This window comes from Mobula hypostoma, chromosome 18 (assembly GCF_963921235.1).
Source record: "Mobula hypostoma chromosome 18, sMobHyp1.1, whole genome shotgun sequence".
NCBI classification, from domain to species: Eukaryota; Metazoa; Chordata; class Chondrichthyes; order Myliobatiformes; family Myliobatidae; genus Mobula; species Mobula hypostoma.
In genome coordinates this window covers 6281636-6294117 of record NC_086114.1, presented here as the reverse complement: position 1 = coordinate 6294117, position 12482 = coordinate 6281636, and the positions used below count along the sequence as shown (strand labels likewise).

The 12482-nt window shown below is 41.7% G+C and overlaps 1 protein-coding gene across 2 annotated transcripts in view; it reads left to right on the top strand.

Moving 5' to 3' along the window:
• The window catches only part of polr3a (polymerase (RNA) III (DNA directed) polypeptide A), a 95718-nt gene that overhangs the window by 22727 nt on the left and 60509 nt on the right, over positions 1 to 12482 (top strand). For both annotated transcript variants that reach the window (XM_063070386.1, XM_063070385.1), the window contains exons 7-9: positions 6801 to 6963; positions 8371 to 8507; positions 8591 to 8694. In XM_063070386.1, the coding sequence (XP_062926456.1) occupies positions 6801 to 6963; positions 8371 to 8507; positions 8591 to 8694 (404 nt within the window). The remainder of the gene's footprint in view (positions 1 to 6800; positions 6964 to 8370; positions 8508 to 8590; positions 8695 to 12482) is intronic.

Genomic DNA, 12482 nt, shown 5'->3' with positions numbered 1-12482 from the left:
CTCTTGTGATCCATTACCAACCTGATTTTCCCAATCAACACCATGTTGAAATCTCCTGTGACTAACATAACATTGCCCTTTTGACACGCTTTTTCTATTTTCCGTTGTAATCTGCGGTCCACATCCCAACTACTGTTGGGAGGCCTGTATATAACTGTCTTCAGGGTCCTTTAACTCTTGCAGTTTCTTAACTCAGCCCGCAAGAATTCAACATCTTCCTATTCTATGTCATATCTTTGTATTGATTTGATGCCATTCTTTACCAGCAGAGCCATGCCACCCCCTCTGCCTCCCTTTCTGTCCCTTCAATACAACGTGTAACCTTGGACATTCAGCTCCCAGCTACAACCATCTTTTAGCCACGATTTAATTGGCCATTAAAAATGGTGCTGCAGTTAGGCTAGGGTTAAATTGGTGGGTTGCTGGACCCACTAGCAAAGTAACTGGCTCATTGGGTGAGACAGGCTTATTCCACACTACATCTCTAAATAATGTTATGTTTCTTAACAAAATATGCCAATTCCATGTTCAGCTGCAGTTGTTGTAAAGCAATTAATATATATTTGTATTTTGAAGGTCAGTTTTTCAAAGTGTTTCCTTTCCTGACAATGGAAAGATTTAAACATATGCAGTAGTTTATAACTTGAGATCGCACAAATTAATGTAGATTGTAGCTCATCGTATGGTAGGATTTATTTTCTTCAGGGAAGTTGCTTGTCAGCTGCATATTTTATCCTGAACATTTCAAATACAATTTAACAAAGACGTGTAAAAGTTTTTTTTATCTGAGATAATAGATGCTCTTCACTGATACAGGTAGTTCTGTTATAACATTTTTCCATAATGCAAATTGGATATAATGTGGTTGTTTAAGAAGGGAATGTGGTTTGTGTTAAGTGGGTCAAATTGGTAATGATGCATTTTTGATCAGGAACTAGAGAACCACTGAAGGGTTACTTTGAAAATTGACAATAGACAATAGGTGCAGAAGTAGACCATTCGGCCCTCGAGCCTGCACCACCATTCTGAGATCATGGCTGATCATCTACTATCAATACCCGGTTCCTGCCTTGTCCCCATAACCCTTGATTCCCCTATCCATAAGATACCTATCTAGCTCCTTCTTGAAAGCATCCAGAGAATTGGCCTCCACACTGCAGCGCGTTCCACACCTCCACAACTCTCTGGGAGAAGTTGTTCCTCCTCAACTCTGTCCTAAATGACCTACCCCTTATTCTTAAACCATGCCCTCTGGTACTGGACTCTCCCAGCATCTGGAACATATTTCCTGCCTCTATCTTGTCCAATCCCTTAATAATCTTATATGTCTCAATCAGATCCCCCCTCAATCTCCTTAATTCCAGCGTGTACAAGCCCAGTCTCTCTAACCTCTCTGCGTAAGACCGTCCGGACATCCCAGGAATTAACCTAGTGAGCCTACGCTGCACCTCCTCCACAGCCAGGATGTCCTTCCTTAACCCTGGAGACCAAAACTGCACACAGTACTCCAGGTGTGGTCTCACCAGGGCCCTGTACAAATGCAAAAGGATTTCCTTGCTCTTGTACTCAATTCCCTTTGTAATAAAGGCCAACATTCCATTAGCCTTCTTCACTGCCTGCTGCACTTGCTCATTCACCTTCAGAGACTGATGAATAAGTACTCCTAGATCTCTTTGTATTTCTCCCTTACCTAACTCCACACCGTTCAGATAATAATCTGCCTTCCTGTTCTTGCTCCCAAAGTGAATAACCTCACACTTATTCACATTAAACGCCATCTGCCAAATTTCTGCCCACTCACCCAGCCTATCCAAGTCACCTTGAATTCTCCTAACATCCTCATCACATGTCACACTGCCACCCAGCTTAGTATCATCAGCAAACTTGCTGATGTTATTCACAATGCCTTCCTCTAAATCATTGACGTAAATCATAAACAGCTGTGGTCCCAATACTGAGCCCTGTAGCACCCCACTAGTCACCACCTGCCATTCCAAGAAACACCCATTCACTGCTACCCTTTGCTTTCTGTCTGCCAACCAGTTTTCTATCCATGTCAATATCCTCCCCCCAATGCCATGAGGTCTGATTTTTACCCACCAATCTCCTATGTGGTACCTTATCAAATGCCTTCTGAAAGTCAAGGTACACCACATCCACTGGATCTCCCATGTCTATCTTCCTGGTTACATCCTCGAAAAACTCCAATAGATTAGTCAAGCATGATTTGCCCTTGGTAAATCCATGTTGGCTCGGCCCAATCCTATCACTGCTATCAAGATATGCCGCTATTTCATCTTTAATAATGGACTCTAGCATCTTTCCCACTACTGATGTTAGGCTAACAGGGCGACAGTTCTCTCTTTTTTCCCTCCCTCCTTTCTTAAAAAGTGGGATAACATTAGCCATTCGCCAATCCTCAGGAACTGATCCTGAATCTAAGGAACATTGGAAAATGATCACCAATGCATCTGCAATTTCCAGAGCCACCTCCTTTAGTACCCTAGGATGCAGACCATCTGGACCTGGGGATTTGTTAGCCTTCAGTCCCATCAGTCTACTCATCACCGTTTCCTTCCTAATGTCAATCTGTTTCAGTTCCTCTGTTACCCTATGTCCTTGGCCCATCCATACATCTGGGAGATTGCTTGTGTCTTCCCTAGTGAAGACAGATCCAAAGTACTTATTAAATTCATCTGCCATTTCTCTGTTTCCCATAACAATTTCTCCCAGTTCATTCTTCAAGGGCCCAACATTGTTCTTAACTACCTTCCTTCTCTTCACATACCTAAAAAAAACTTTTGCTATCCTCCTTTATATTTCTAGCTAGCTTGTGTTCATATCTTATTTTTTCTCCCCGTATAGCCTTTTTAGTTAAGTTCTGTTGCTCCTTAAAAATTTCCCAATCATCCGTCTTCCCACTCACAAGCAGGAGGGGAAAAAGCTGTCTTGGAAAGAAAAATTCCTGATTCTGTGTAACTTCTCCACAGTAATTAGACTCACTAGTCTCTTACCAATGGCTAAGTTTACTACAGGAAGCCATTGGGAATTAACAAGGTACTTGTGCAAGGATACTTTGTTAAACAATGTAGCAGAGTAATTTTGCAGTAACAAAATCAACTTGCAACTATTTAAAACACCTATATGTTTGAAAATCCTGTGGACAGAATCAGTTTGTTATTGAAGATTTGAAACTGTCCAGCCCTAGCCCTCTTTTTTATTGAAACAATTGTTTTTATAGAAGGATCTTCTGTAATGTGAGGTTTCTTTGAAGCATATATTGTGGCAGACTGCCTGTAACTGTAGAGTATTTATTGTCGGTGAAACAATAAGCCAGTGAACACAGTATCCCATCAATGGAAATAGATGTTCTGAACTCAATGGCTTAACCCCAATCCCTGTACCACCTTCTGCAAGAGATGTGCTTCTGTTAATCTAATGGTGTAGTTTGGAATCTCAGTACATGAAACTGAGAGGACTGTTTTGCAAAGGTATCCACCAAATTTCTACAGGTTGTTGAATGAAACTTTTCTTTTACTTTGGTTATTGACCTTAATTGTTGGCTATTCCAAATTAAATTAAACATAGCATTGTGCCCCTGTCAAACATGCCTTGTGCTGCTTCAGAATGAAAAGAATATATAACATGCTGATGGTTCGGCTTATGAATTTTGGGAGAAATTTGAGTGTAGGGTCACGACTGTAATGTTTTATTTACTATTGAGATACGGTGTGTTAATAGGCACTTCTGGCCCTTTGAGCCACGCTGCCCAGCATTCCCCCAATCTTGAATCCTAGCCTGATCACAGGACAATTTACAATGACCAATTAACCTTCCAGCCAGTGCGACTTTGGACTGTGGACGGAAATTCACACAGCCACAGGGGGAATGTACAAACTCCTTACAGGCAACAGCGGGAATTGAACCTGGGTCGCCTGTACTGAAAAGCATTGTGCTAATCACTACAGTGATAATGGCAGAGTGAAGACCCAGTATCAGGTGTCAGCATGTAAAGTTGAAAGCAGGACTATTGGCCTGAAGTTTGGACATGGGGATAATATAGAGGCTTGAATAGATGATGGAAGTTTACATCGGGAGAAATGTAGGGATATTCTCAGAACGATGTACATCCTTTTGGCTGACCTATATTGTCTACATTGAAACCTGGAGGATTTATCTACATGTAGAGCTGTGTGATTTGGTTTGACAAACCCATTAGTGGGGGCTGTGATTTGGACCTAGCATGTAGCAGTGGAAGTCCTGCATTTGAACTAAGCATAATAAAACTGAGCAGGGAATGATGTTCTACTGCAGTGTATACTTTGAAAGCTTTTGAATTATTACACCAGTAAGGAAATGTAATATTAAATTTGGTTAAAGACAGTATCTCTTAATTGCATACAATAATGTTTGTGTACACCACATAATATTGTATATCTTAATGCTGAGAGCAGGATTGGGTTCTGATGTACTTTATTATTGACAACTCAGTCTGGTGCATACATCTGGAATTTAATTTGGGTTTCTTCCGGATAGAGTGCATGGGCGCCATCTTGTGGTCATTGTGAGTAACCTTCCCCATTTTAACATCACTCTGTGATACAGTACTTTACAGCCCGTTCAAATAATTTGCACAAAACCTGTTGTGTTTTTTAACCTTCCTATTTACTAGTGGAGATACGTTTTTACCAAAGGAGGCATAAGGCACTCCTTCTCTTCGCTAGCCTGCAGGGTGTAGTACCTTCTTAGCATTCCAACCCCCCCCCCCCCCGATCAGGGTCACATGAGGCCATGGGAGCAGGTGGTGGATGGTCGTATGAGCAGCTGGTGCATATCACAAGTTCTGGTTATGCGACCAGTGACACCAGGCAGTATTGATAATGGCTGAGGTCACCCGTCTTGTAAAGACACTTCCCAGAAGAAGGCAATGGCAAACCACTTCTGTAGAAAAATTTGCCAAGAACAATCATGGTCATGAGATTGTGATTGCCCATATCATACGACATGGCACATAATGATGATTAACTAGAACTTTGTTCTTTCAATTTCTGCCCCCAAGTTATTTTTTCATATTTAATACTCAATTTCCTCCTTACTGGTTTGGTCTTATCCACTGTCACAATCTAGCTAAGTCCACACTGTTTTTGTCTGGTATGGTGTTGTCTTCCCATTTCAAATTCTGTCTTGGACCTGAGTCACATTCCTGGCCTAACCTTTTGTTTCACATGTGTTCTGGCAATTGCCAGAAGCCTTTTCACTTGATCCCAATGTACAATGGATGGCTCTTTGTTCTGTACTATGGTCTTTAAAAAAAATAACTTATTATGTACGTAACTGCATAATTAGTGAAAATTATATTTTTGGTCTTTATATTAAATCTGTAAAACATTAGGTAATATACACAAAGCAGAAGTGATGAGAAGCAGCAAAAATTAGAAAGCATAGGTTAAGTTATGAGGGAAGGAAAGTTCGAGATAAATATTTAACTGTTGGCATGTGTGCCCCTGTCAAATATGCTTTGTGTTGCTTCAGAGTAAAAACAATATAACATACTGATGGTTTGACTTCTGAATTTTGGAAGGAATTTGAATGTAGAGTCATGACTATGATGATGGTGTTCATGACAGACTGAAGAAAGCTGGAGAAGTTATGTTTAAACTTTGAAAACTGTAATGATGTTCTTTGAATGATGTGCAGTTGATGGCATTTGCACGGGGAGGAGGGAAAGAATAGCTGAGCCGGTACTGTGAAAGTATAGATTGTAAAAAAAAATTGATCAATTCAGGGAAGGAGAGAGTTGATTCTTTGCTGCTGCTTGTGTGCCCGGGGTGGGAGGAAGGTTTGGAGTTCCAACTTTTTTCTGTCATTCATTCTGTGGGATTTTTTCTATGTCATTTCGTGGATGTCTGCAAAGCATAAGAATTTCAGGTTGTATACTGTATACATTCTCTGATATTAAATTGAACCATTGATAAGGGTCTGTACCATGATTCATGAAAGATAAGAGCAGTGGCAAGTGATCTTTTTAAAGTTGGAATCAGAATCTGGCTTATTATGACCTATATGACATGAAATTTGTTGTTTTGGGGCAGCAATACAGTGAAAATTACTATAACTTACAAAATAAATAGTGGGGAGAAAAAGAAGAATGAGGTCAGTTTCACGGAAATCTGATGAGTGGGGTTGGGAGGGAGGAGGAAGCTATTCCTGAATCCTTGTATATGGGTCTCCAGGCTCCTGTGCCTCCTCCCTAATGGTAGTAACAAAAAGAGGGCACGTGGGCATGTCCTGGAAGGTGAGGTTAGTTGATGAGAGCCATTATCCCTTCTTGAGTTACTGCCTCATGAGGGTGCTCTCGATGGTGAGGAGGTTTGTGCCTACAGCTGAGCTGTCTGAGTCTGCGACTCTGCAGCTTTTTGTGATCCTGTGTATTGGAGCCTCCATACCAGACTGTGATGCAACCAGCAAGAAGTTGATTGTGGAAATTATGGAATACATAGAATGGTAGCAGACAAGAGCCCGCTTTGAGAGAAGTATATTTGAGTTTTACAGAAAAATCATCAATAGCACAGAAAATTTAATTTGGATTGAAGCTGTGATTTTATTTGTTCATTCAGGATTTATCATACTTTGAATGAAACGGAATGGAAAACATCTAGATCAATAACATGCACACAGCTTCGTGCAGGGGAAAGAGAAGGAAATGGTTCTGTTGCCATGTAGAATAACTTCAGACTGGTAATTTGTCAGTAGTTTCCCCTTTCAGTTCACAATCAGTTAATGAACTCTTGTGTCCCCAGCATCGCATGTCTGGAGCGAAGACTCAAATGATCATGGAAGACTGGGACTTCTTACAATTGCAGTGTGCACTATATATCAATAGTGAGCTTTCTGGCATTCCTCTCAACATGGCACCAAAGAAGTGGACCAGGGGCTTCGTGCAGCGGCTGAAAGGGAAACAGGGTAAGTCATTGAGACTGAATGTCTTTCTGTCTAAATGCTCATAGAAAATACTGGTGATAATCAAGTGAAAGAGTTGTGAATGAAGTTATCCACGCCAGTTCAAGACTCTGACGGTTGCAGGGTAATAACTGTTCCTGAACCTCGTGGTGTGGGACTCAAAGGATTCTGTACCCCCTTCCCCAACATAGCAGGGAGAAGTGAGTATGGTCTGGATGTTGGGGGGGTCCTTGATGATGGATGCTGCTTTCTTGTGGTAGCACTCCATGTAAATGAGCTCAATAGTGGGGTGGATTTTCCCTGTGATGGACTGAGCTGTAGCATTCCTGGTATGGTGTTTCCATACCAGGCCATGATGCAGCCAGTTAGGATGCTCTCCACAGTGCATCTATAGAAGTTTGTCAAAGTTTTTGGTGATAAACTGAATCTGTGCAAACTTCTAAGAAAGCAGAGGTGCTGTTATGACAGTGATAGACCTGGGGAGCTGTCGATCACCAATCCTGTGGTATCAAATTATCCAACAGGCATGAAAGTTATGTGGAATGAAATATACAAAGAAAAACTTAACTATCAAAACAAATATGTAGATGTTTTCCATAGCTGAATGAAGTCAGCATTGAAGATAATTATATCAAAATACAGTGAGGCCTAAAGACTGTCATAAGAAATTAGAATAGTTAATCCAAAATGTTATTGCTTTGGATACAATTGATAGGAGCGTTTATTTAATGAAATACGAAGTCCCAAACTTTAGATTCCAATAATGAGTGAATTGAAAAAGGTAATTTTCACTTCTGTCAGGAATTTTCAGCTCCTCTGACAAAACGTTCTTGCAATAATATAACATCTGTACCTCCAAGCTAAATTTCATTCTGTCTGGATCTTAGGCAGCACAGTAGCGTAATGGTTAGATTAACACTTTACAACACCAGTAATGCAGGTTCAATACCGGTCACTGTCAGTAAGGAGTTTGATTGTTCTCCCTGTGACCTCGTGGTTTCCGCCAGGTACTCCAGTTTCCACCCACATTCCAAAGGCATACAGGTTAGGGTTAGTGAGTTGTGAGCATGTAATGTTGGTGTTTGGAGTACTAAGACAGTTATGGGCTGCCACCAGCACACCCTTGGACTATGTTGGTTGTTGACGCAAATGATGCATTTCACTGTATGTGTTGATGTACATGTGACAAATAAAGGTCATCTTCAATCTTTATATCATAAAATGTATCTGCAAGCTGTTCCAATTCAGATCCTGAGCCAAAGTAACAATGTACTTGGGCAAACTGCATACAGTTTTTATCATATTGAATTAGCTATCAAATAATAAGGCCATCAGGAACATTAAAAAGACACCCTTATAATCATACCTAAAGATTTAATAATAATTAACCCTCCATTCAAAACACTTTAGGTCGATTTCGAGGCAATTTGTCTGGGAAAAGAGTGGATTTTTCCAGCAGGACTGTAATTTCTCCTGATCCAAATCTGCGTATAGATGAAGTAGCGGTTCCAGTGCATGTGGCAAAGATCCTGACCTATCCTGAAAGAGTGAGTTCTCTTTTTAAGGTACTTTTTTCCTTGATTTGGAAGGAGTATGTTAATACACATAAACTTGGTTATTTTCGCTGCAGGTGACAAAGGCTAATCTGGAATTGATGCGAAAACTTGTGCGTAATGGGCCAGAAGTACATCCAGGAGCTAACTTCATTCAGCAACGGCATACAAATCTGAAGAGGTGATGATCTATTCCCCACTTGGACCTTTTACCTCTTCTCACCTGCCTATTACCTCCCCCGGTGCCCCCTCCTTCCCTTTCTCCCATGGTCCACTGTCCTCTCCTATCAGATTCCTTCTTCCACAGACTTTTAACTTTTCCACCCACCTGGCTCCACCTACAGGTTTCCCCCACTATTCGAAGGTAGAGCATTCCTATGAAACGGTTTGTAAGCCAGAATGTCGTAAAGTGAATAAGCAATTACCATTTATTAATATGGGAAAATTCTTGAGCGTTCCCAGACCCAAAATATAACCTACAAAATCATGCCAAATAACACATAAAACCTAAAATAACAGTAACATATAATAAGAGCAGGAATGATATGATAAATACACAGCCTATATAAAGTAGAAATACTTTTCTGCAATCATTGCTGCACTGTCTACCATAGCGAAAATCTCATGCAAGCGCTCTCGGCAGAAACACTCTCTCCAGTAACCGTTAAGCTATGAAGCTGCCAAATCATACCAAATAACACATAAAAAATACATAGCCTATATAAAGTAGAAATAATGTATGTACAGTGTAGTATCACTTACCGGAATTGGGAAGACAGTGAGCACACTGATGATGGTATGTTAGGCTGAGTCGTTGGAGATGGGGTGGTAGGAGGTAGAGGAGACTGGGATGTCATCTCACCGTCGTCTGTTTCCATCAGGGCAGGCAGGTCATCTTCTATGACTGCCCGCCTCGATGTCGAAGGTCGAGGTTCGTCAGCTGACGTGGAAGGCTTGCTTGACTGCTTAGCCTCGTGCATTTTTCTATCATACAGTTCTTCGTAAGCACTCAAACTATCCTGTAAATATGCCCTAAACCTACGTACCCTTTCAAAATTAAAGTCGTACTTTTCTGCAATCATTGTTGTCAATTGCAACAAAAATCTCACGCAGTTGCTTCATGTTCAGTTCCTGGAGGACTTCACTTTCGGGCTGTTTGCTACTGCGTTCGGTTTCGATTGTTATCCTTTCCTCTTGCAATTGCATCAGCTCTTCATCTGTCAGTTCTTGGTCATGGGATGCCAAAACCTCTTCAACATCATCTTCGTCAACTTCCACAAACCCAGCCTCCTTAGCCAAACTCACTATTGCCGTATTTATTGTTGATGGTTTGAAGCCTTTAAAATCGTTCACTGCTTCGGGACATAGTTTCCTCCAAACGCCATTTCTCATCGAGACTGTTAGCCTTTCAAGAGCATCTCCGATGTTGGCGATTGCCGATTTTATATTGTAGTCTTTCCAGATCTCTCGCAAAGATGCTTCAGAGTTGCCCTCTCTGTCAATGGTACTTATAATAAAACGCATCACATTTTACGTATAATAAGCCTTAATTGTGGCTATTAGGCCTTGGTTGCACAGCTGCAGCAATGATGTCATATTCGGCGCTAAGAACGCAACACGTATGTTACCGCCATACTCGGTAATGCCAGGTGGATGAGCAGCACAATTATTGACAATCACAAGACACCTATTATTGAGGTTATTTTCTCTGCGGTATTTTTCAACGAAAGGACTAACGTATCCATTCATGTACTCAGAAAAAAGCACTTGGGTATTCCAACCACTTGGATGTGAACAGAATACAATGGGAAGTGTTTTTTTATCAACGCCTTTAAGTCCCCTCAGATTTTCTGAATGGTACACTAGTAGAGGCTTAAGGACAGCATCACCAGTGGCATTAATAATAGGCATTAGGGTAAACCTGTCCTTCGATGCCTTGTGTCCCTTAGTCTGCTTTCTTCTATTGAAATAAACATCTTGCTCGGCAATTTTTTCCAATAAATTGCAGTTTCGTCACAGTTAAACACTTGCTTATACGAATAACCACCTTCTGTAATTATTTTCTTCAGTTCTGCTGGGAACTTTTCGGCAGCTTCAGTATCAGCTGAAGCACTCTCTCCAGTAAACGTTAAACTATGAAGCTGCCCTTGCCTCAGAAACCGATCAAACCACCCATGACTACCTTTAAATTCCACTTCCGCAACACTTTCATCACCATCGTCCAGTGCTTTCTGTTTCAGTTTATCAAAAAGACTGACTGATTTCTCCTTAAGTCTAAGAAAACTTAATGGAGCACCATGCTTTGTACACCCATCAATCCACTCAAGCAATAGACTTTCCATTTTATCCATTATTGGACGTTGACTAAGAGAGACCACTTTGCTACGAGCAAAACCAACAGTAATATCGGCAGCTTTCAAGATTCTTTCTCTCTGCGTAAATAGTGCGAATGGTGGACGCAGGCAAGTTCAACGTACAGACAATGTCCTTACTTCATTCACCGCAATTGAAATGCTCAATTATGTCTAGTTTTACGCTGTGTAACACCCTTACGAACTCATCTTGCTAACGGATGCACAAAATAAATCGAGATAAATCACGTGTCTAATCAGTGGCGGCTAGAATGCAGTTCCGGGGGAGGAGCTTGGCTGCTCGGGCTTGTGCTGCCTTTTTTCATAACAGTGAAAACACCTTCTGTTAGCGAAAACAGGTAACTAATGTAGGTCTTTCGTAACAGCGAGGTGTTGTAAAGCGAAAGCTCGGAACACGGGGCCACCTGTATTACCTTCTAGCTTGTACTTACTCCCCTCCCCCTACCTTTTTATTTTGACATCTTCCCCTTTCCTTTCCAGTCCTGATGAACAGTCTCAGCCTGAAACATTGACTGTTTATTCTTTTCCATAGATGTTGCCTGACCTGCTGAGTTCCTCCAACATTTTGTGTGTGTTACATAGAAAGATAGAAAATAGGTGCAGGAGTAGGCCATTCGGCCCTTCGAGCCTGCACCGCCATTTATTATGATCATGGCTGATCATCCAACTCAGAACCCCGCCCCAGCCTTCCCTCCATACCCCCTGACCCCCGTAGCCACAAGGGCCATATCTAACTCCCTCTTAAATATAGCCAATGAACTGGCCTCAACTGTTTCCTGTGGCAGAGAATTCCACAGATTCACCACTCTCTGTGTGAAGAAGTTTTTCCTAATCTCGGTCCTAAAAGGCTTCCCCTCTATCCTCAAACTGTGGCCCCTCGTTCTGGACTTCCCCAACATCGGGAACAATCTTCCTGCATCTAGCCTGTCCAATCCCTTTAGGATCTTATACGTTTCAATCAGATCCCCCCTCAATCTTCTAAATTCCAACGAGTACAAGCCCAGTTCATCCAGTCTTTCTTCATATGAAAGTCCTGCCATCCCAGGAATCAATCTGGAGAACCTTCTTTGTACTCCCTCTATGGCAAGGATGTCTTTCCTCAGATTAGGGGACCAAAACTGCACACAATACTCCAGGTGTGGTCTCACCAAGGCCTTGTACAACTGCAGTGGTACCTCGCTGCTCCTGTACTCGAATCCTCTCGCTATAAATGCCAGCATACCATTCGCCTTTTTCACCGCCTGCTGTACCTGCATGCCCACTTTCAATGACTGGTGTATAAGGACACCCAGGTCTCGTTGCACCTCCCCTTTTCCTAATTGGCCACCATTCAGATAATAATCTGTTTTCCTATTTTTGCCACCAAAGTGGATAACTTCACATTTATCCACATTAAATTGCATCTGCCATGAATTTGCCCACTCACCCAACCTATCCAAGTCACCCTGCATCCTCTTAGCATCCTCCTCACAGCTAACACTGCCACCCAGCTTCGTGTCATCCGCAAACTTGGAGATGCTGCATTCAATTCCCTCATCCAAGTCATTAATATATATTGTAAACAACTGGGGTCCCAGCACTGAGCCTTGCGGTACCC